This window comes from Lucilia sericata, unplaced genomic scaffold (genome assembly GCF_015586225.1).
Source record: "Lucilia sericata isolate MDLA Ls3-8-SP2 unplaced genomic scaffold, ASM1558622v1 Contig000097F_arrow, whole genome shotgun sequence".
In the NCBI taxonomy this organism is placed as follows: Eukaryota; Metazoa; Arthropoda; class Insecta; order Diptera; family Calliphoridae; genus Lucilia; species Lucilia sericata.
This window is the reverse complement of record NW_023994129.1, coordinates 165,755-188,324: the sequence shown is the minus strand read 5'-3', so window position 1 is coordinate 188,324 and position 22,570 is coordinate 165,755. Positions and strand designations below refer to the sequence as shown.

The following is a 22,570-nucleotide window of genomic DNA, read 5'->3' as shown; positions in this document are numbered from 1 at the left end:
ACTCTTAATATTTTCTAAATTTATTAAAATATTATGATGTGTTCCACACAAGTACAAACACACTAAACAATACAACTTAAAAAATAATTATAATCTATTTATTTTTATATATTTCGAGAAAAATATATAGTATGACCAGAGAAATCCCATCTACTGAATCACTTAGAACTTCATATCGAATTGAGTCATTTGTTGCACGCAAGTTTTCAAGTCAATTTTATCTTCCTGATGACCTTTCGAGTTGCGATGCTGCTTCAGCGATGTGGCGCATATAAAGCCTTCTCCACAAATGTCACACATATAGGGTCTTTCGCCCGTGTGGCGACGCAAATGTAGAGTTAAGTCGTTCGATTGAATAAATGTTTTCTGGCAAAACGTGCACTCATAGGGACGCTCGCCCGTATGAATGCGGTTGTGAACAGTTAATTTGTATTGTCGAGAAAATGATTTCTCGCAAAACAAACATTTGAAGGGACGTTCTCCAGTATGTGTGCGTTTATGAGCCTGTAAATCCGATGTACGTGGGAAGGCCATTTCACAAAGATCACATTTGAATGGCTTTTCACCTGTGTGTCTTCTCATGTGCACCGTAAGATTTGAATTGTTGGAAAATGAAAGGCCACAAAAAGCACATAAAAATTTCTTTTCCGTTTTTGCTGTAGAATGTTTGCGAACTTTTGATTTTGAAATAGTGGCTGAGGTAAGTGGCAAATCGTTGTGAAATTTTTTGAAATGTGCCTTATAACGATCTTTTCGGTTGTACCTTCGGTGGCAGTCCATACATTCGAATATATTTTTATCGCTTTTGTTGTTGGTTGGTATGGGCTCTGTGGAAGTTACCATCTTAGCAGCCTCCGGTGGTTTGCTCAAATCATTAGAAGTATGAAAAATGGTAATATGGTTTTCAAGATTTTCTTGCCACATGAATTTGAAATTACACTGCTCACATACATACTGTTTTTCTACGTTAAAACATTGCGTGGCTTGATGATAATCTAAAACTTTCTACAAATGTAAAATGGAATAAAAAAACTATAAAACTTGAAACTGAAAAATATTTGATACCTGAGATACTGTTCGAAAAATACAATGTTCACATTTTAATTCCAGAAGCTCATAATTATGCATAGAACGCTGATGTTGAGCTATTTGATATTTTCGTTTAAACGACATACTGCACATGCAACAATTATAGGGGTAAACTATATTCTTGGTGTCTTTACTGTGGCCCACTTCCACTTCATCTTCTACTTCAGTTTCAGAATCCAGTTCTAAGTGCAATTCGAATCCCTTTTGATTTGTAATTGAGTAATTTGATAGGGAATGTTCAGTGGCACATAAATTTTGGGGATTTCTAGCTGAAAAATGTTCTCGTAGGTTCGCCATATTTTCAAATATTAGGCCACATATTTTACATTTAATTGTTTTTTCACCATTTGGCCAACAAGTGGAATGGATTATACTTTCAACAGACTTAACATCGGAAGTGGTCAAACGATGACGGCTCAAATGTTCATTGAGATGTTCAATACTAAAGAATGTTTTCGGGCACAGCAGACAATAATGAACTGCAGCATCAGCGGAATGTTGTGCAATCAAGTGGCGTTTAAGTTCTTTTTGAATAGAGAACTTTTCATGACACAGAAAACATTCATGTCGTCGATTTAAATCGATCTAAAAATGGAAAACCTTTTAATAACCCACATTTTTAAAATTTATTTCAAAATTTTTACAAATAACCTCTTGTCCATGTTCCATTACAATATGAGCCTTCATATTACTTTTCCACATGAAACGCAAGGGACAACGACGACAAAAGTGACGTTTTTTGGAATTTTTACATTGATTTTTATAGTGCAATTGCAGCATATATGATGAAAGAAATCGCCCATTACAATGTCCGCAAATATGGCGGGCTTCCTCCCACTTATGTTCTTTATTCTGATGCTCGAAAATTTTATATTTACGATTAAAACTCAATTGAGGACACAAGTCACATTTGTAAATACGTTTTGGCTTCTCATCATCTTCTTCGTTTTCATCACCATCAGAATCGCTTTCCGTTTCAGAACTATCCAAACTTACTTCACAACCGTTTTCACTTGTTATAGAATAAAAACGTTCCAAGTTATTTTCTGAAGCAATATCAAAACCAATTCGTTTCACTAGTTCCTCTTCTGTCAATGTATCCGCTTCATCGGGATAGAGCTGAGATGAAATAACATCAAATGTTTCAGTTTCTTTCCTTTTATCGAAATTAACGGAATATCGATGTGTTCGTATGTGCGATCTTAGATCTCGTATGCGGTTGTGTTCGGAAAAGCAGATCATACATTTGATGCGTTTACAACCATGAGGTTTTATCAAATGAGGCAGTATGTAGTCGATACCTTTTCCAGGATTTGCGATAGTTGGAATACCTTCCGGGCAATGAATTCTTATGTGAGCCAGCAAATTGTCCTTGCGGTGAAATTTGCGATCGCAGTGCGGACAGGTAAATTTTTTTCCATCGGTGTGAGTCTTTCTGTGACGTACTAAATCCTTGGGCCATATAAATGCTTTATCGCAGTATTCACATTTGAGAGTGCTGGCTCTTTGAGGTTTTGGTTGTTTTTGATTTTTATGCTGCAGAAAAAAAAAATAAAAATAATCTAAACGTAAAAAAACATATTGGTAGAAGAGTATTTCATTTACCTGAATTTCTCTATGCTTCAAGAGATTATTGGGCCATATGAAACGGGCATTACAATAATCACATTGCTGAGCAATTCGACGATGTTCATTCCAGCAATCCCTCATTAAATGTTGTTGTAACAAATCATTACTAACATATTGCTGCGTACAATCCTTACAAGTAAAGGGCAATGGCACATCATTGTGGTGTTCTTGTTGATGCATAAGCAGAAGTTTTCGTTTCTTAAATATTTCTTTACAAAGTTCACATGTATATTCTTTTTTAACATTTTCAACGTCTGACTCTTCTGTATCACTGTCCGAATCTAAAATGTCCAATTCATTCCCGTCCTTATCGATCGCTCGGTAGAAACGACTAATTTGAGATTTGCTGTAGGCATTTTGTATCTCTTGCTGAAGTAGTGCATAATCAATCGATTTCGAACGTTCAAAGCGTTTTATATAAATACTGCCCTTAAAATCAATACCTGTTTTGCCATCGGCATGCAAAGGCATATGTCTGCGCAATTGACGTAACTTAACGAAGGTATGTGCACAAAGACCACAACGAATTATAGTTTTCGCAGATACCATCCTGCCGTCTTTATGTGTCTCTAAATGCTTTTCGTATTTAGACTTTACTTCATATTTACGATCACAAATATTACATACTAGTAAGTCTTTTGTGGCAACCGGTGGAGTCGCTAGTGCTTTCATGGCACAATTGTGATGCTTCATATTTTCAGGCCAAATAAATTTGGCCGGGCACTGAGCACAAAGCAAAACCTTATTTCTATTACGGCAGTGGGTTTGAGAATGTTGTTCATACATTTTTATTGAAATAAACTCCAATTTGCATAAGCCACATTTCAAAGGAATTTCATCATTGCCGTGCATTTCTTTTAAATGAGAGAAAACTTCGTATTTAAATAAAAACTCCTTAGAGCATAAATTGCACTTGTATTTAGTGGAATGATTTTCTGCAGCATCATTCAAATCTTCTGGTTCAGTGTCACTAACTGACATTTCATAGGAATGTTCATTTAACACCGTGTAATACTTGAACCAATTTTTCTCTCGAATGTCTTTGCATATGCTCTCCTTTACGATACCTAAATCAATCATATTTGGAAATAAATGCTGGACAGTCTTATCGCTTAATTCTAAGCTATGAAGAGTATCTATATCACTATGGTTTTCTAAATGCTGCCGAAGTTCTTTAGTTGTTTTAAATGTGGTGTCACACAATTTACACTCAACGAGATGCCAAGCAATAGGTTTGCTATATAAACGATCACCAAATAACCATTCTCTGTGTTTAGTCGGATACACCACTCCGTCCATATGCATGCGCTTAATGTGATGTTGTATTTTATCCTTGCGACTAAAACTTTGCCCGCAAAATTCGCAAGGAAACATTATTTGTCGCAAGTGTATTGAAGCTATATGTCGGCCACAATCTTTTCGCAAGGAAAAAGTCTTTTGACAAATGAGACAGACGAAACGGTCATTGACTTTTTCGATTTTATCATAATACTCTGGGGCTTTTCGACCTTTTCTCTGTTTAACCGGTTCACTAAAATTATGATATTATTAGCTTTTTCTTTTAAATTTCGGCTACATTTTAAACTCACCTGGTGGAGTTGAAGTTATTGACTTTTTCCTTTTTTAATTTTTTTAAAGGCACATAATCACTTTCATCAGACGAAGACGAGCTAAAAAATTATTAAAAATTTATAAATTGCAATATATTAACACTCATATGTATAATGTATATTTACCTGGTTCCATTTCTGTCACCATTGTCGTTGTACTCATCATCTATACTATGATGCCTGTATTATTTAAATTAATGATTAATAAAAAAATATTTTACTTAGCATTAAATCAGTTTAGTGTTCATTGCATTTTTTTAATTTATTTCCAAAGTAAACTTAGCCAGTATCATAATCGGTTACATATTTCAACTTTAAAAATAAATACCTTTTATGCTCTTCTAAATACTTTGAAGCTAAGTTGAATTCATCAGTTTCCTTCAAGGTGTCATGAGCGCCTAAAAAATTAAGATGTTAATCGTCATGTATGTATGTATATATATAAAAGGAGTACCTACCTTCAATTTCAAATTTTGCTTCACTGGCTGGTAATTTGTTTCTTAAACTTGTATTATATGGATCAACGAAATCTTCTTCTAGCTTAACTTCTGGCATATATGGCTCCAGTGGCAAATCAATAGTTGATTCCGCCAAACAGTCAGTAAAATTATCAATCTCTTGGAGTGGATCATTACGATTCGCTAATAATTGGGAGTATTTTTTATTTACATTATGAATCTGAAGGATAAATTCATAGGAACTTTTAAGTTTTCCAGAGCATTTGCAGCACAAAAATTTTGGAAGTAAATCTTCTTCGTTTGTCTAAGGAGAAATGTGTTAATGACTTTTTCGAAAATCGTACTACATTACTAACGTATCCATTACCTCTGTCTGACTAATATCCTTTAACAAATCTCGCCAAGTTTTTTCATTGAAAGCATCGTCTGAGAGTGAGCATACTGTACGTCCTGGATCAAAGCAAGTTCGACATTTGTAGCTAATTCCATTTATTAAACATTCTTTTTTATTATCCCTGGACATTTTACAATTCTTTATACAATTTAATTATAAATATTTTTAATTTTCACTTCTAATTAAATAAATTTTTGCTTTGTATACATTCAGATGCAATTTTATCAGAGATGGAAAGTTCAGTCTATTCTGGGCAATATAGATATGAATGTATTGTTAAAAAAAATACTTTTTATAGATGTGGCTATTATACGTAAAACTAAATCTATGAAGAAATGAATTTTTATTTAACTTGTTTTTTACTACACACAATATATGTACTACTATTTTTAGTTACTAAATTAAATATCCCATTCCTAAAGATTATTGGGGGTTGTTACAATTTTTGGTGTTTTTAAAATGTTAGTGTTACCAGATTAAACAGCAATCTGCAAACAAGGCGTATCGATTATAAGGTGAAGTTATTCCATTTTCATTCATGAATTTTTTATATATTGATCAATTTTTTTTTCACCAAAATTGGAAGTACTTCAATTATGTTATTTGTGGGGAAAATTCTACTTCCTTTTCCTCACTTTTTACAGACATATTTCTGATAGAATAATCAAAAATGTATATTTTGAATTCAAACTGAATGCCCATGACTATTCTGTGTATTGGTCTATTACCTAGTCTGCTGACTAGTCAATTAACTTGTCTACGGACTAGCATGTTTGTCTTGACACGAAGATGAATTGATGCCTTATTTGTAAATTATGTTAGTAATTTGTAATAAAATCTTTATTTATTAACAACACTCAAAGAAATATTGTAGAAGGGAATAACAAATTTTGTCAATAGGGTTCACACTGGGAAAATACTTTGCGGATAAATAGGGACCACATCAACGTTTCCACAATTGCTTACCGTTTTCTGATTGTGTTTATCAGTAATGGATTTAAAAGCAGTTAACTCTGTTAGGGCGTGTTACTTACTACTCAGTTAAACTATGCTTAACTTGTTGTTAGATTAAACTCGGAACAAATTTAGACGGACTTTAACCGATGATTGTTCCAGCGGTTGTAAAGTGTATTCCTTGCTTTATATTGCATAGGTTATATTTTAATTGCAACACAAAATATTTTATTTATTAGAAAAGTAAATTTTTGATAGATACCTATGAAAAATAAATAAATAAAATAAATAAAGAAAGTACAAAATATGAAATATTTTAAAAAGAAAATTTGAAATAAATTTCTATCATCAAAAATTGTTGATAAAATAAAACAAATTTAATAATAAAGTGAGTAAACGTGTTTTTCATTGATAATTTTCAAGTTTATGTGAAACAGTTGTCCAAAATTTACAACACGCAAGGTTGAAAATTTTTTCCACCATACGAAAATGTTTTTCTACCATAGGACTTTGGCACACAGCCTTACTATAATTATATATGTAAATGAGGGTGGCTCTTTTTGTATGGAGAAAAATATGGTACTGATGAAATTGTAATTCGTACCCATGAAACATACTTGGAAATCTTTAAAAATAATGAAATGGCAAATCATGCGCAATGACTAATCTTTAATTTATCATTCTCGATTTTTACATATGAGGTAAATAGAAACGTATTTTAGTACTTATGGATTAAAATTACCAAATATTTTTATACCAAGAATAACTATGAAAGATGAAAAAATCCTTTGATATGGCTCAGCAAATATTGACGTCTGGACAAACACTTTGAAAATTAGTATCTTAAAATTTACTAATTTTTAATTGTTGGGGCTCCCTAATGTACATAAATATGTACATACATATGTATGTACATATATTTTTAATGAAACATTAATTAAATGAAACTATGGTACATGATTTGATCATGATCAATTTAATATCATATCGTAAAATTAGTATAAAAAACATACATAGTAAGTATGTACGACTTTCAAATGATTATTTTTTACTTTCTAAATAATGTCCCTTTGCGATACGGTGTTTCTTCAGATATGCTCCACATGTAAAAGCTTGATCACAAACTCCACACTTGTGCGGTTTAACGCCTGTATGCATACGTAAATGTAAATTGTAATAGTTCCGCTTTCGAAAGGATTTCTTACAAAACGGACACAGGTGAGGACGTTCGCCCGTATGAACGAGGTTGTGTTCATTTAAACGTTGCCTCTTTGAAAAGGCTTTATCACAATGCGTGCATTTGTAGGGACGTTCGTCAGTGTGTTTGCGTATATGTTCAGTTAAATCACTTCTACGAGTAAAGCCCTTTTCACAAAAATCGCACTTGTAGGGTCTTTCTCCGGTGTGAAGTCTTACGTGTATTGTAAGACCTCCATTCGACGCTAAGAAAATACCACAGTAGGGACATTTCCATTTTCCATTTGCACTTGGTGTGGGTTTATCTCTCGTATGAATTTGCGTATGTAGTTCTAAATCGAGCGAGCTCGGAAATTCTTCCGTACAATCCTCAAATTCGCACTGGTAACGACGCTGGACTGCGTGACTTCTGATGTGAATAATTAAAACTTCTCTATGCTTAAATGATTCTTTGCAAAATGTACATTTGTACGGATGTTCGGCACTGTGCAATTGCAGATGTTCTTGTAAGTCGGAATTTCGTGCAAAGACCATTTCGCATTGATCACACTGGAAAGATTTATTGTCGTGCGACGTTGATTGTAAATCATTGTTAGTTACCGACTCTGACTGGCCGACGATTGTTTTGGCCACATTGTTGGATGTGTGAATCAATTTTATATGATTCTCAAGATTCTCTTGCCACATAAATTTAAAGTTACACTGGTTACATTTATATTGTTTTTCAATATTAAAACACTGCATGACTTTATGATAATCTAAGATTTTCTAAAAACAAAATAAAATTAATGTAAATTATTAAAATACATACTTATAAACATTTCAGTACCTTTGAGGCAGTTCTAAATATACAACGATCGCATTTTAGCTCCAGCGATTCATAATTGTGCGTGGATCGCTGATGTTGGGTCAGTTGATGCTTTCGCTTAAACGACATACTGCAAATGCTACATTTATAGGGTGGTGGCATTTTTCTATGTGTTACCTCCAAATCATCTTCTTCGTCTGTTTCGGAATCCAGGTTCAGGTGCAACTCGAATCCTTTTTGATTGGTAATTGAATAATTTGCCAATAGATGTTGATTCCCACATAAATTATTGGGATTATTGGGCGAAAAATGCTCTCTTAAACTCACCATAGAGGGAAATAACAGCCCACATTTCTTACACATTATTCTTTTTTCACCGTTTGGCCACCACGTGGAATGTAATATACTTTCAGCTGTCTTGACATCAACGGGTGTTAAATGATGGTCACTCAAGTGATCGTGCAGGTCATCAATACTCTTGAATGTTTGAGGACACAAGAGACAATAATGAAGTTCATTTGCGTCAGAATGTTGTTTGATAACCTGGACCATAGAATGCTAAAGTAAAAGCGTTAAAACGTATTTAGTAATCTTCTGAAATTTCTTTACCAAAATTACAAATATGTTTCACCTGTATTTCTCTATGTATCTGCAGATTATTTGGCCATATAAAACGATTATTACAATGCTCACATTGTTGAGCTATGCGTCGGTGTTCATTCCAACAAACCCTTTTTAAATGTTGTTGCAATAAATCATGACTAACAAATTGCTGTTTGCAGTCCTTACACACAAAAGGTAGCGTCAGATCATTGTGTAGTTCTAGTTGATGTTTTAATAAAAGCTGTCGTCTTTCGAACATTTCTTTGCAGAGTTCACACACGTATTCCTTTCCTTCCGTATTAGTATCTGAATCTGAATCGGACATGTCTAGTTCATTGCCATACTTATCTATGACTTGATAAAAACAACTAATTTGAGATTTAGTATAGGCATTTTGTATCTCTTGTTCCAGTAATGCTTTATCAATTGTTATCGATGGGTAGAAATTTCTTACATAAATACAGTTTTCGAAATCAATACCAGTTTTACCATCGGCATGTAATGGCATGTGTTCGCGTAAATGTGGAAGTTTCTTAAAGGATTCAGGACAAAGACCACAACGTATTATAGGTTTTGTAAATCTATGAACAGGCAGCTTCTTATTGCTGTTGACACAGCAGTTGTGATTTTTTATGTTTTCTGGCCAAACAAATTTGGCTGGACAACGAGCACAGAGTAAATCTTTATATTTGTTATGGCAATGAGTTTGTGTGTGTTGTGTAAACATTTTGATGGATATGAATGGCAAATTACACTTGTCACATTTTAAAGCAATTTCATTCTTGTAATGAAAGTTTTTTAAATGCTGGAATACTTCGTATTTATACGAAAAGTCGCATAAAGCACACATAGAACACTTGTATTTACCGGCTCGTTCTGCAATTTGTTCTTCTCCTTCTAGATCCTCTACCTCAGTGTCACTTAGGGACATTTCATAAAAATGTTCATTTAGCACTGTGTAATATTTAAACCAATCTTTCTTACGAATATCATTACATATTGTTTGTTTAACGACGTTTAAATCATTCATATTTGGAAAGAAATGTTGGACAATACTATCGCTTAATTCCAAATCTTGGAGAGTGTCTATAACGCTGTGGCTCTCCAAGTGGTGGCGTAGATCTTTACTTGTTTGAAATGTTTCAGAACACAATTTACATTCCACATGAAGTCTAGCGGTCGGCTTGCTGTATAAACGTTTGGCAAATATGTGTTCTACATTTTTAATAGTTGACCAGGTCGATTTAATACGTTTGACAGAGTGTAAGCGTGTAATATGCTTTTGTAAATTGTCTTCACTCATGTAATATTGTCCACATAATTTGCAAGGAAAATATGTCATTTTATAATTATCGCCAGAATGTGAACGCACAATGTGCTTTTTTAATTTGTCTTCACACTTTAAATTCTGTCCACAAAATGAGCAAATGTAAAAGATCTGCTGAGGATGTAGAGTTTTTATATGTCTTCGACAATTTCTCAGTAAGGTAAATGTTTTCTGACATATGCGACATAGGAAGCCATGGTTGATAATTTCGATTTTATCATTATCTAAGAACTTTTTTATTGTGGTTTCTTCGCTCTCTTGATGTCTATGTGTAAATTAAATGATTATTTATAGGTATTTCTTATTTTTTCTAAAAATAGTTAGATCTTTAATATACAGTACCTTTCATCATTATCACTGCTGTTTTTCTCCATCTCGTTCAAAGGATTGTAATTACTTTCACTAAATGACACGTTGCTAAAATTAAATTCTTATTTTATTTTTTATTAACACAATACATAATTAGTTTTATTTTACCTGGACACATTTGCGTAATCATAGTCATTTTGGTAATCTTCAAAATGTTCACTTAAGATTCTATTTTTAAAGAAAATAATAAAAATATTATTTTAATAAAAAAATATGTAAATTTATTCTTAGATAGCCCAATAAACCAAGTTTTGAACATATGACCCTCGAAATTAAGAAATGGAATTAATGTACGTTTAAAAACATAAATATTATTATCTTTATAGTTTATTATCTATAGTATAGCCTATAATCTAGTCTATAGTTTACTTTACAGTCTAGTCAATAGACCAGTGATTAGATCAGTCAACAGTCTACTCTATATTCTAATTCATAATCTATTGTCTAGTTTATAGTCTAGTTTTTTCAGTTTATAGTCTAGTCTTTTGGCTAGTATGTAGTTTAGTATACAGTCTAGTCTATAGCCTAATGTATAGTATGGTTTATAGTTTAGTAAATAGTTAAATCTATACAAAAATATTCCCAACACTTTTCTTGTGAAATTAGGTAAATTGTTGTTTTTTTTTTTTTAATTTACATAGATACTTTTATTTATTAATGCAATTTACGCAAATAAATATTTACTAAAGATACATGTACTTAATTATATAAAATGTAAATAAACAAAAAAATAAAAAATAAATTACTTTAAGAAATGGGAGGAGGGAATGTTCTTAACTATAATTTTTTAACACACACATTGAAATATCGTAGAGGATATCGTTTTTTATTCAAACGTGTTTAATTTTTGTAAGAACACATCAACTTTATATGTTGTATTTAAACATAAAATCTAAATATGTATTAAGCAATCTTATGCGAATCGTACAGGCGAACTCTTAATTATATGGAAATGATTAAAAAATGTTAAATAAGTACATACGCGTTTGCATATGTATACTTTATAAGAGAAGTTTTATTTTCCTTAACATTTTATGGTTTTTAATGTTAATGTACATCTTGTCCGTCTTTATTAAAGGATATTGCAGTATTAAAATTACTTTCGGCAACGGGTCACGACGTCTTTGGCGGTGGTGGCGGACGCTCTTTCGGATGATATTTTCTTTCGTGCATACGTCGTGTTTTACGGTCACCGAAACCTAATTCACAAAATTCACATTTGTATGGACGCAATTTCAAATGAACTGCATTATAATGATCTTTAAGTTGGGAACTTCTTCTGAACAAGTGACCGCAAGAAGGACACTGTAAACGATTATCGTCGTGAGATTTTACATGATCTTCCAAATCTTTTATAGACTTTTGGCTTCTATGACAGATGGGGCATAAGAGTTCTGGTTTGGTTGTATGGATTTCTGAGTGAATCTTCAATTTACTGGGTAGACGGAAACGCTTATCGCACCATTCGCACTCATAGGGGAAAATGTCAGTGTGTGAAAGTTCATGAATACGTTTGGAATGGCCCGATGCAAACGTTTTAGGGCAATGCGAACAATTATAGGGCTTTAATTTTTCGTGTACGACTTTTATGTGTTCAGAAACATAGAATTTATTTTTAAATTCTTTTGAGCATAGCGGACATTTGTGGGTCTCTTGATTCGGTATTGGATGTACTCTTTGGTGGTGTCTTCTAAACTTGTACATATTCTCAAATTCCTTTGAACATTTATCGCAAACAATCGGCTCATTTTTATATTCTTCTGGATGTATTCGTTTTTGATGCCTTTTAAATTTCTGTATATTATCATACGTTTTCGCACATAATTCACAATCAACGGGTCCTTTTATATCCAAATTAATTTTTGGTCTGGGATTTGTTTTATATATTGTTGGATGTACACGCTGTTGATGTCTTTTTAATTTGTAAACAGTAATAAATGTTTTCGAACATGTTTCGCAAACCAGAGGTCCTGCTGCATCATCTGAGGGATGTACTCTTTGTAGATGTCTTTTTAATTTAGACTTGGTAGAATATGCTTTCGTACACAAATCGCAGGCAAATGGCAACGATTCGTCGACTTCACGTTTTTCAGTTTTTTGTGTCGCGTCAGTGTTTAATGTATTTTTGTCAATTTCCTTTGGTTGTTGTTTAGCTTTTCTAGTTAAAACTTTACGATTGGAAAGTGGTTCGTCGTCTTCTTCATCATCATAATCATCCTCATCATCTTCATCTTCTGATTGTTTAACTTTTGCTTTCGCTTTTGTTGGACTGTCTTCCGATTTTACTTCACTAGAATGAAAATTTAAAGTTTTTTTTATAATTTATGAAGCGCGAAAATTTGTGTTTTTATACAAGATATTTACAAATTCGAAATTCTAACTACTTTCCAAACAAACCAAGCAACAATACTAAAAAAACAAACGTTTTGATTTCACTCTAAATTCTGAATAAGACCTAAGTGTTAAAAGTTATAAGAAAGAACTGGAAAAATTGAGACTCTTAGTAAAATCAAAACGTTTGAAATTATTTAGTATTGTAGTTTTAAATATTTAATGATGTGATAATAATATAGATTTGAAAAATATTTTGATTTTAAAATCGAAAATAAAAAAATTGATTCAAAATGGGTTTGAATTTCAAAAACTTTAAATTTTCAAATAATTTAAAATAAAAAAATTGATTCAAAGTGGGTTTGAATTTCAAAAACTTTAAATTTTCAAATAGTTCCATTCAATTTCAATAGATTTTTTGTCATTATACTGTGGTAAGATTTCAGAAGTCCGATAGTAGAAAAATCCACCATACATATTACTACGAAGAATTCACTTAACTATATGCCAAAAGTTTTGTAAAAAAAAATTATTTACATTTTAAGTATTTGCTAAATGTCCGTTGATAATTTATAATTAAAGATGCTTGGTATTGCGATTTATGCAGACATGTATGTACATATGTATGTATTAATGTATAATGTATGTAAGTATGTATGTACTCCTCCTTCCAAGTAACCTTAATTAGAACAACAACTTTAAATAACAAAATATCTCGTTTATAATGAATTCTTAATTAATAATAAAGCATATTTTCTGTTTTATTTTAACTTGATTCTTGTCTTCAAGGATAAAGGAACGCCAACAAACTATTTAATGTGTTTTTACATAACCTTTCAAGAGAGCTACACTCTTTAAACATTTTGAAAAATTAAAATGAAAAAAAAAAATATATCAAATTAAATGTTTGAAATTTACACACCAGAACATAGTTTGCAGGCGCAGCAATCCTTTACTTATTTGAATATTGAAATATTTGGGAAAAGTACAATATTGTTTAAAAAACGAATTTATGACCTTATCGCTTGGTTTGTTGGGCTAATATAAAATAATTTAGTTGAATTGTAAATACATACCTTGTTTCCAATAAGTCAGATGTTGATGCGGCATCATCATTGTAAGTTTCCGTAAAGGGATCATCATCATCATCATCAGTGTCTGATACATTAAAGTTATAATTTTATTTATTATGATAATGTCATAATAAAATGTATATTTACCTTCGTTTTTAAATATAGTTGCTGGTACTTCATCTAACTGGTCGGTGCTAGTTAAAACGACATCATAAGGATTTAATTCTTCCTCTAGTTTAATTTCCGGCAAAAGCTCTTTCATTGGCATATCAATTGTTGATTCTTCCAAACAATCAGTAGAGTTATAAAGTCCATTACAACCTTCCAATAATTTTGAATATTTCTCATTTACATTTTGAATCTGACGTATGAAATCGTAGGTGGTTTGAAGTTTTTCCGAGCATAAACAGCACATTGTATTTGGAAGTAAATTCTCGTCATATGGCTATGGAGAAATATAAAAAGGAAGAATTTTTATAAAATTTTAAACAAAATTTCTATATTTATACAATTTTATATTTTTTTAGGAGAATGTATATTCGGATATGACCGACCATACGATACCCTACACCATTGGATATAAGTAATTATTGGTAGTTTTTTACCTTAATTCCGAAATATTTTATTAATTTGTGGATAATGAACAATATCCCCATATAATATCTCCAGGGTTATTTATGCAGAATTTCATCGTGATACTAGAGTTTATAAGTAAATTATTTAGCCCTATTCTATATTTCAATTATGTTTTCGCATTCAAAAAACAGAATGCTGTACGATGTTGTGTGTTTTGTGTGCATACAATCGTTTTAATAAGTTGTTATTTTAATGACGGAGTGTCGATTCGAAATGCAGAACACCAAAGTTGCCGAACGGAGAAAATTTAGAGAATTGAAATGCAGAATAAGGGTAATAGACTTTCATGTTATTTTCTGAAGAGTATTATGTATGGGGGCTAGGGTGTTTGTAGGACCAATTGGACTACAATGGTGTAGCGTATACAAATATGACTTCGCTAATATTTGTTAAATTTTTTTTCAATTTAAAAAATGTACCTTAATAGGTAAGTAGATTTTGATTATCCTGTCCATACAAAATGCTAACATATTTTTGACACAAGCTGCAGAATAATAATCAAGATACTGGCGTGTTCCAAGGTCTGGAATGGTTTCAGTAAATAAACTAGTTTATTTTTTTAACACCCCTAATTTCTAAACGAAAATGACACGAAAAAATTCGTTTTGAGAGCTATACAAAGGCACATCTTGAATCGCACTATCGATTTTTCTTATTTCTCTAAAGTTGAAACATAACTTTGCCATCATTGAAAATTTTACTCCTATTTAAGTTTTCTTTCAATGTTATCAAAAATTTCCTGAATTGTATTTATTATTTTTTTTAAAATATCATATTTACCTGTGGCGGAGCAATATCCTTTAACAATTCACGCCAAGTTTTCGCGTTGTTGGCTTCATCCCTAAGGGAGTAGATAATTTGTCCTGGATCGAAACAAGTACGACACTTATATTGTATACCATTTATAAAACATTCACTTTTAATCACGTTAGACATTTTGTCCTGTTTTCTTTAATTTTTTGTAAATTAACTTTCTGTCTCCGACCCGATAATTCTTGCAAAATGTTTTACCCACATCAAATTTATCAAGGTGATGTCTATATGACTACAGCAACAACAAAAACGTGTATACTTTTCGTTATAGTAAATAGTTCTGTCAAAATTTGTGTGTTGTTTTTGTTTTCTTATGTTTATTACAACAATAAATACACGTAAATTTGCATTGGTTTGCCACACAAGCCAAAAATAAAAATTGTTTGCTGTTCCACTGACACCACCTTGGAATCTACCATTGAACTAAAAATTTGTGCATTTTAGGGATGTAAAACTGTTGGGTGTTTGGGTTTTCAGCATTTAATACTGTATATTTTGCAAGTAACCATTTGTAATTTCTCTATTTTCAGAGTTGTAATTTTTGAAAACAGAAAATGTGGCACTTTTTTAATTATTATAAAATATGTACAAAATATGCACCAAAATATTAGTTGCTCGGTGTTTAACCGAAAATTGAAATTTACTTTACTAATCAAAGATGTTTGGTGAGCTGGATCAAAGGAGATTTTTATGATTTTTTCCATATTTATTAAGGTATTTTAAAATCTATTAAATATTTGACGAAAAGAACGTAACTACTATTTTTTGTTACTGTTTTATTTTTATTTACATGATTTGATGGGTGTGAACGTACATTTACAAAGAAACTTTACTCCATTTTGATATCATATGAATGGTCTTCGAAAGGCGCTTTTAATGTCATCTCAAACTAAAATATTTGAGAAATATTTAATATTAATTAATAATAAATATCATATAATTTTACTATAATGTTTTTTTCTGCTCATCCAATTAGTATCCCAGCAAAAAGTTACATGACAAAGATGTTGTTCAATCAGAGGTGCAAGTGATGACGAAATGGTTCGATTTAGCTGAAACATGCATGATTTTAACATTAGCGTGTCATTGGAGATCATGTGTTTATGCGGGAATTTCGAATAATCGAACCAATGCAATTTCAATGATTCGAAAACGATGTTTCATTAATTCAAGCTATTTGTTTTGTATGTATTTTTGGAGAATATTTTAAATATTTTTAAGGAAAATATTATAATAAATTAGGGAAAATATATAAAATAATATTAATAATCAAAAATATTTCTAATAACACATAAATTTCATTTCATTAAAATAACAATCTGAATTAATTTTTGAAGTTTCAAAGAATATTTTTAACTGCGGAATAGGTTGAATTTTGGAAGGCATTTAGAATGAGTTGTATTAGCACTGTTATTAAAGAAGTCATGAAACTTGCATTCACTTTGCACTAGTACAAAATTTTTTTGCTGGGTATACAAATAAAGGGCCTATTCGCATCACTGCATAACATCTTATGATTGGTCTGAATGCTGATGAAAATGAGACCAGTATAAAAATATTGAGAAATTTGATCTGTTTAGATTTTGAAATTATATAAAATAAAAAATTAACAAAATTTATTAGGTTTATTTATATATTTATCGGATGCATATTAATGCACATTGTTACGTAAAATTCATTAATTTTTTAATATAGTACATATTAACTTTTTTTAAACATACATGCATATAAAATGTAATATATTCGAGTGATTCTCAAAAAGGATACATTAAAATCTTAATTTTAAAAAGTTCATATCAAAATGTTGTCGCCAATCGCCAGCGTATTTTAAAGTTAATCTTCTTGTGGGTGATGTTTCATTGCAATTTGATGCCGTTTCAGATAGCATCGCAAAACAAAAGCTTTACCGCAAATATCACATCGATGAAGATTTTCGCCAGTATGATTACGCATATGAAGTCTCAAAAAATCGGATTTTCTAAATTTTTTCTGACAAATATTGCATTCGTAAGGACGTTCGCCGGTATGTATACGCATGTGTGCAGATAATTTTGTTCTTTGCGTAAATGCTCTATCGCATTGCGAACATTTATAGGGACGTTCGCCGGTGTGTGTGCGGCGGTGATAAGTCAAATCAGTTTTACGTGTAAAGCCCATTTCGCAAAAATCACACTTGAAGGGCTTCTCACCAGTGTGCGTTCGCATGTGTAACGTAAGACTTGTCTTAGACGACAAGTAAATCCCACAAAAGGGACATAATTTTTTGTCCGTCTTAGAACTGGAAGGTTCGGTGGTTGGATTTGCGCTAGGAGTGATACCGGGCGTTGAAAATAGTTCATTGTGGCCCATAGCTGTACGATGACTATTCAGATAACTAAGAGATACAAAACGTTTATTGCAAATGTCACACGCAAAGGGTTTTTCACCAGTGTGACCACGTAAATGTAGCTTCAAATATTCTGATCTAATAAATGCTTTTGGACAAAGTGTGCACTGAAAAGGACGTTCGCCGGTGTGTACACGCTCGTGTTCTTTTAATTTGCTGTTTCGCCAAAATTTTTTCTCGCAATAGTTACATTTGAAACGACGTTCTCCAGTGTGTGTGCGTTGATGGTCCTGTAGATCGGCTTTGCGTGGAAAGGCCTTTTTGCAAAGATCACATTTGAAAGGTTTCTCACCATTGTGCCGCATTATGTGTACTTTAAGACCAGTGCTATTTACATAGGTCGCCCCACAAATTGTACATAAAAAGTCACTTTCTTTTTTGGCTGTGTGTTGCTTGCTGCCAGCGTTTGAATTGTCCTTGTGGGATACCGACTCTAAATCATTGTTGTGTATTGGCACAAATTCATTCGATATTGTAACATTTGTTGCTTTTATTGAATCTTTTGGAGAATGAAATATTGCCATATGATTATCGAGATTCTCTTGCCACATGAATTTAAAATGACACAGCTCACATTCGTATTGTTTTTCAGCATTGAAGCATTGCGTTGCTTTATGGCAATCTAAAACTTTCTAAAAGGATAAAAAATACTGATTAAATTCCAGTTCATTTCTTATATTCTTCTTATTCTTATAAATAGCAATTTTTGAAATTACAAAATTCAAAAATTGCAATTTCATTTTAGAAATCGTAAATAATATTTCCGAATTTTCCAATTCAATTTCAGAAAATTCCAATAGTATTTCCATACCTCTGACACTGTTTTAAAAATACAACGTTCACATTTCAACTGCAGCAATTCATAATTATGTATAGAACGTTGATGTTGAGCTATTTGATATTTTCGCTTGAACGATTTTGAACACATGGAACATTTATAGGGATATAAAATCGTTTCATCGACCTGCGCTTCCTGTTCAACTTCAGCTTCTGTTTCAGAATCCAGTTCTAAATGCAATTCGAAACCTTTTTGATTTGTAATCGAATAATTTTCCAAAGAATGCTCATTGGCACAGGAATTTTGAGAATTGTTTGGAGAAAAATGTTCTCTTAAATCGGCCATAGTTTCAAAATTTTGATCACATATTTTGCATTTAATGGCTTTCTTACCATTTGGCCACCAGGTGGAATTTACTATACTTTCAACAGTTTTGAGATCGGCTTCAGTTAAACGATGGCGATTTAAATGTAGCTTCACATCTTCAACAGTAAAAAATGTTTTGGGGCACAGCAGACAGTAATGAAGCTGAACATCGCTCTTGGTCATATGTCTCTAAAGGGAAAAGTTTGAAATAGATTAATTACATTATCGGAAGCTATATATATTTCGTTGAATTTACCTGTATTTCTTTGTGTTTCTGTAAATTGTTTGGCCAAATGAAACGTTCTTTACATTGATCACATTGTTGAGCTATTCGTCGGTGCTCGTTCCAGCAAATTCTCTTTAAATGTTGTTGCAATAAATCAAGACTTACATATTGTTCATTACAGTCCTTACATTTGAAGGGTAGTGTCATATTATTATGACGTTCTTTTTGGTGTTTTAATAAAAGTGTTCTTGTATTAAATATTTCTTTACAAAGATCACACATGTGTTGTTTTTTCAAATTTACGCTTTCTTCGTCGTCCTCCGTAAAACTATCTGAATCGGAAATGTCCAGTTCATTGCCGTACTTATCGATGGCCTGGTAAAAGCAACTTATTTGAGATTTACTATAGGCATTTTGTATACGCAGCTGTAGTGGTAACAAATCAAATTTTTTCGTGTTTTCAAAGTATTTCACATAAATACAGTCTTTAAAGTCAATGCCAGTGCTGCCATCGGCATGCAAGGGCATGTGTTGACGCAAATCTTGTAGCTTTTCAAAGGAAAGTGCACAAAGACCGCAACGTATTATAGTTTTTGCTGTTAAGATCTTGGCATTGCTGTGTGTTTCTAAATGCTCCTTATATTTAGTCTTTTCTTCAAATTCAAGATCGCATACATTACATTTTATAAGTTCTGTATTGCCAGTTATGGTGTTCTTTGGTAGTTTCGAAGCACAGTTATGCTTTTTTATACTATCCGGCCAAACAAACTTGGCCGGACAATTGGTGCAACGCAAAACTTTATGTTTGTTACGACAATGTGTTTGTTTGTGGTGTTCATACATTTTTATGGAAATAAATTCCAATTGGCAACGTCTACATTTTAAAGGAATTTCTTCCTCGTTATGAGCCTCTTTCAAATGGGCGAAAACTTGGTATTTATAAGAAAACTCTGCAGCACACAATTCACACTTGTATTTCAAATTTTGCCTTTTAGATTCTTCTTCCAAATCTTCAGCTTCTGTGTCACTAATAGACATTTCATAAAAGTTGTCATTTAACACTGTGTAATATTTAAACCAATTTTTATCTTGTAAATCTTTGCATATGCCCTCCTTGATGGTAATTAAATCTGTCATATTAGGAAACAAATGCTGAATAATGTTACTGTTCAAGTCTAAATTACTTAAAGTATCTATATTTGTGTGATTTTCTAAGTGTTGACGTAGTTCTTTTGTTGCACCAAATGTTGTTTCACATAATTTACACTCTACCAGAGACCAAGCGGCTGGTTTACTATATAAACGATCTCCAAATATCCGTTGTATATGTTTAGTATTTGAATCCAATGTTTCACCTGGATGCATACGTTTAAGATGTACTTGCAAATAATCCTTACACACGAAATGTTGTTCACAAAATCCACATGGAAATACACCGTCTTGTGAGTGTTTTATAATTATATGACGACGACAATTTTTTTGCATTGTAAATGTTTTTTTACATATCAGGCAAACAAAGTGATTTTTGACTTGTATCATTTTATCACTTTCCGATGATTTTTTTCTTTCGGTTTCTTGGCTATAAGAAAAATTAAATTATGTATTATTGATTTTTTTTACCGTTTTCTTTATACATACTTAGTTGATGGCTCAAAATCACTTTCGCTGGAGGAGGAGAATCTGAAATTAAATACATATATTATATGTAGGCATGCATGTAAGTATCATTTTCTGATCCATTAATATAGTTTACTCACATAGATTCTTGCTGTCGAGGATGCACTGCTTTTATATGGCGAAGACAATTTTTTTGACTTAAAAACGATTTATTACATACAACACATATATATTGATCAGATTTTGTTTCTATTAATTCATTTTCTGAATCCAAATCCGTTATATTTCGTTCCATTGTTTGCCTATGTAAAAATATTTTAAAACTAGGATTTGGAGTTTTTTCTCGGAAATAACAAGTACCTTTTAACAGGAACCTTAATCTTCTTCGTACTTTGTTTTTTCTTCCTTTGAGGAACATAATCCACTTCATCGGATGATGAGGAGCTAAATTTAATTCAAATTATAAGTATCCACAGGTTTTTTTATTTGTCTATTTTACCTGTATTCATTTTTGTCATCATTGTCCGAACTTTTACAATTTTGTTCCATTATGTCTCTGTTAATAGAAATTATTTGAAATTAATTGTTATTTTTTGCTTAAAGTAAAGAAATACCTTTGGATTTCTTCAAATTGCAATGACATTGAACTGATAGCATCTTTACATGTTTCAGTAAAAGGATCATGAGCGTCTTAAAGATATACAGATGAAAATATGTTGAGTAGTATTAAGATTAAACTAACTAAAATATTTAAATATATTTTTTAAACCTTACACCACTATAGTGGGGAAGTTTTTATGAATTAGTGCTGATATAAATATGTATGTAACGCATAGAAATATTTAGCTAAGACTGTCCCTCAATGTAAATCCAACATTTTAGATAAACCCATAACTGGTGTAGGAAATCTTATCGTCGACCATGTCTATATTTCTTACTTGTTTATGTTAAATATGTATTTACCTTCATTTTTTAAGGTTTCTTCACCTTCCCCATGCAAATCATAAGGAACAATCTGCTCCTCCTCTAATTTTATTTCAGGAATATAAAGTTCCAATGGCAAAGCTGTTGCTGACTCTGCTAAACAATCGGTAAAATTATCAATTTCACTAACAGTGAAACTCTGCTGTTGAGGATTCTTACAAAATGCCAAAAGTTCAGAATATTTTTTATTAACACTGTGTATCTGAAGTATAAAATCATAGAAACTTATAAGCTTATCCAAACATTTGCAACAAACAGTCCTGGGCAGATGCTCGTCCTCATTAGTCTAGGAAAATACTATTATTTTTTTTTGCTTATGCCGATTTTCCTGGTATTCTTTTTTACCTGTAACTGTGCAATATCTTTCAATAAATCAGCCCAAGTTTTTGAGTTGCTGCATTCATCTGCAAGGGAGTAAACCGATTGTCCCGGATCAAAGCAAGTACGACAGGTGTATTGTATTCCATTTATAAAACAGTCATTTTTAATACTGTTGCTTATTTTTGCCATTTTTGTAATTGAATTTGTTTACTTTTGGTTAATATTTTGTTAACAATCAAGAATTCTGTTCATGAATGAATTTTTCACAAATAAAATAGTGTTGTATAATTACTGGATATTGAGTACTCGATTATCTCTACTAGTTGAGTTAATATAAGGTGATGGCAAGGAGCATCTAATAAGGTAAAGTCATTTCAACAGCTGATTGTTGTTTTATTCATGGAAATTTTAGCTGTCAAACCGCATATAATGCTCTTCCTTACACTAAATATACAAATTATAGTAAATTCGAGCCTTATAATTGATACGCCTTAGGTGTTGGTTAACTTATAAAGTTTGTTTAAACTGCCAAAATATCTTGTGTTTGTGTAGACAAAAAAAAATATAATAAAGATTAAAGCAAACCCCCTTTACCATCCCC

General features: G+C 31.8%; 2 protein-coding genes across 2 annotated transcripts; both read right to left on the bottom strand.

The window, feature by feature from the left end:
• Positions 1-2: 2 nt before the first annotated feature.
• LOC119599963 lies at positions 3-22,258 on the bottom strand. Its single transcript, XM_037949926.1, has 28 exons — positions 21,994-22,258; positions 21,628-21,934; positions 21,279-21,354; positions 21,164-21,220; positions 21,025-21,108; positions 20,805-20,966; positions 20,686-20,727; positions 19,078-20,626; positions 18,489-19,010; positions 17,126-18,309; positions 15,259-15,394; positions 13,990-14,287; positions 13,846-13,927; positions 11,559-12,728; positions 10,547-10,606; positions 10,412-10,486; positions 8,771-10,334; positions 8,161-8,697; positions 7,340-8,099; positions 5,154-5,332; positions 4,787-5,090; positions 4,657-4,726; positions 4,455-4,508; positions 4,308-4,388; positions 2,695-4,249; positions 1,741-2,625; positions 1,066-1,674; positions 3-1,005 (listed from the first exon to the last, which is right to left on the bottom strand). The coding sequence occupies exons 1-28, from the start codon at positions 22,156-22,158 to the stop codon at positions 163-165; spliced, it is 13,410 nt and encodes a 4,469-aa protein (XP_037805854.1). The 5' UTR covers positions 22,159-22,258; the 3' UTR covers positions 3-162.
• LOC119599936 (zinc finger protein 845-like) lies at positions 7,092-15,696 on the bottom strand. The gene is made up of 8 exons (XM_037949886.1): positions 15,259-15,696; positions 13,990-14,287; positions 13,846-13,927; positions 10,547-10,606; positions 10,412-10,486; positions 8,771-10,334; positions 8,161-8,697; positions 7,092-8,099 (listed from the first exon to the last, which is right to left on the bottom strand). Exons 1-8 carry the CDS (start codon positions 15,412-15,414, stop codon positions 7,176-7,178), a joined length of 3,696 nt encoding a protein of 1,231 aa, XP_037805814.1. The 5' UTR covers positions 15,415-15,696; the 3' UTR covers positions 7,092-7,175.
• Positions 22,259-22,570: the final 312 nt, after the last annotated feature.